Below are 2,786 nucleotides of genomic sequence, written 5' to 3' on the forward strand. Positions count from 1 at the left end.
GCCCCTGGGGAAAAACCCAACCCGGTGTAAACCTAAAAAAAAAAAAAGATGAAATCCTTGATGTGTGGAATCAGCAGAGCTTCAGCTCCAAGAAATTAGCAGCAATTAACTCTCTGCTGAGAACGGACGCCTCTCTGGGGATGGAGCTAGGCTGGCAGCAGTGGGGCTGGCTGGTGGAAATCTCCCTGCGTGGGCTTGTGACTACGGGCCACGTGTCTGTGTTTATAGTTACGCAACTGTTTTCAAGTTAAACTACAGTTTTGCCTAAGACATGTGGGATGGCACCAGGACCAAGGCAAGGCTCAGCTGGGATGTGTTTAGTATAGTTGAGGTTGAGTCCCAAAACATCCCGGGGAGGTTTGCAGGACAGCGGCTTGTTTTAGACGAGGAGGGAACTGCAGGGAAGGGGGATTTGGGGGTAAATAAATGGGTGCAAAGCTGCCCTGGCCAACCGCTCGCTGGAAAGCAGGGGAGAATTCATCAGGGCAGGTTGTAAACAGCCTCCCTTCACAGTGGCAGGGCCAAGTGCAGGTGGTTGAGGATGGGGCTGGTGGCCAGGGCAAGATGAAGGGATTCAGGTGGTAATGTCTTTGCCTCCTCTCTCCCCGCAGGGCGGTAACTCAGCTCTGTCGCTGGCCCAGAGCGCTGCCCATGGGGACATCGCCGCACTCCTGCGAGCCCATGCTGAACAGAACACGTCCTTCTCTGCGTGACTGAGTGGGGAGAAGAAACCAGGGCAGGGAGTGGGAAACAAACGGCTCCGTGTACCAGCCCCACTGCTCGCCTTGGCAGCTGGGGCCGTTACTGCGGGTTTCCCCATGTGCGGGGGGATGAACCCTGTCAGTTATCTGCATGTGTTTCCTAAGCCTCGTGCTCATTAAGCCCACTTACACCCCCCAATCTACGTACATTGCCACAAATGACTCCAGACTCTCCTATACGCTCCTCCCAGTGTAGATTTGGCAGGTGAGCGACTGGAACGAAGGAGAAGAGCACAGTAGAAAAGCAGTACTTAGTCTTTTGTAACCTTAGGTTATGGTTGTCTACTTAACTGTAGCTCATTTAACTTGTAACTTTGTGTCCTAATATTTATTATTAGCTCTTCTGTACGTAGTGGCAGGCAGCGATTATTCAGGATATGTAACAACAAACACAAACTGGATGGACCACGTCAAGTATAAAATCCTCTTTGTGTTTGCTCATGCGGGTCTGATGTAAGAATTAAAAGTTAATGCTCTAGGAAAATATTTGAGTGTAGCAGACCCAAACACGCAGACATTGTTGTGCCTGTATTCGGAATTACCATATGGCTCTTGTTTTTTCTAATTAAATCGGAGCTAACGGGGAAGCGCAGCCCATTGACATGCACCCTGCATCCACGCACGTGATGCTCAGGCACAGCAGGGCCAATCAGCTTATCCCAAGCACGGCACGAGAAGATCTCAACAGATTCCCATCCCAGGACGTGTTAATGTTGTCCAAGAGTCCCATGGAGCCGCTTTGCTGACAGACACATTTTGGGGAAGCGTCTGGGCTCCGCTTTCCCTCGTGCTCAGCATTCAGATGCCCAAACTACGCCCGTGTAAAGCTGTGCCGTGATTTAGCTGCTGGAGTTGGCTGATGCCAGGGCCTCCCCCACCATGGGGCACCCATGGAGTTGGTCCAGTGTCATCTCGAGTCATACACAGGGCAGGGTTTTCTTTCTTAAATCCCTCCGCTGCTGACAGAGGGCTCTGGCCCCACTTTTCCAAACATCTTTACACCGTCATTAAGTCACTACGTACCGGGAAATGCCAATTCATGAGGCTGTGCCGCATCAGTGGATGCTCTCCTTAGCCTTTGGTAGACCTGGATGCCACCATCAGCTGAGCTGGTGCGTAGGACACCACCGTAGTAATTAATCTGCTTGCCATCACTAGAACAAATCTCCCTAGTTAGATAATTACTTACTTGGTAACTAAGCAGAAGTTAACCCTGGACTGCTTTGGTGGCTTTTAAGTCACTTCTCACCATGGTGAAGTCTGTCTTAAGCTCCTTTTCCCCCTTCCCTCATGTTGCAGAGCCACTGCCGGGAGCCCCTGCCCCCACGCGGTAACACTTACTGCCTTGCAGGGAGGGAAGCACAGCCGCTGCCTTCTGTTTTCTGCGGAAACCTGCCGTCTGCTCCGGTTTCTTCCCTTTTGTCATGCTTTCACTCAGAAACATTCATCATCTCCAGTGTCTGCCTGCCTCTTTTTAACTCAAAATGCAGTTATCTCCCTTAGGTATAAATAAACACGAGTGAAACTTTGTCCTGTGTGTGCTCCTCTGCCTGTTCCTGTTACTGCAGGGCTCTCCTGGCGCAAGGCAGACAGACGGACAGACCCTGAACAGCAACAGGGTGGGGAAGGACAGTGCTCAGCCCATGGTGACTGCGCACACATGCGTGTCATTAAATCTGTCATTTTTGAGGTGTTCCTTAAGATCAGTGACACACACACCCCCCCACACACCCACACACACACCCTGCAGGAGGTCCTGGGACCCAGCTCACTGCACAGACACGGCAGAGTGGGGTTTTTTTTGGAGGAAATGCCCCTATTTGCATTCTTGGATGCTGAGCACCCAACACCCACAGCCAGCGTGAGCACCGTTACGTCGCCACCACAGAATTGCAGAACCATTTCGTTGGAAGAGCCCTTTCAGCTCCTCAAGTCCCCCTGTTCTGCTCCCCCAGCACTGCCGGGTCCCCACTGCCCCCTGTCCCTCAGCACCACCTCCACACGGCTGGGAAACCCCTCCAGGGA

The 2,786-nt window shown here is 52.2% G+C and overlaps 1 protein-coding gene across 1 annotated transcript in view; it reads left to right on the forward strand.

The window, feature by feature from the left end:
- Positions 1-713, forward strand: part of KANK4 (KN motif and ankyrin repeat domains 4) — an 11,186-nt gene extending 10,473 nt beyond the window's left edge. The window contains exon 11 of the mRNA XM_010133068.1: positions 612-713. Coding sequence (XP_010131370.1) covers positions 612-713 — 102 coding nt within the window. The remainder of the gene's footprint in view (positions 1-611) is intronic.
- The last annotated feature ends 2,073 nt before the right edge of the window (positions 714-2,786 follow it).

Source organism: Buceros rhinoceros, unplaced genomic scaffold (genome assembly GCF_000710305.1).
Source record: "Buceros rhinoceros silvestris isolate BGI_N320 unplaced genomic scaffold, ASM71030v1 scaffold11340, whole genome shotgun sequence".
Lineage (NCBI taxonomy): Eukaryota > Metazoa > Chordata > Aves > Bucerotiformes > Bucerotidae > Buceros > Buceros rhinoceros.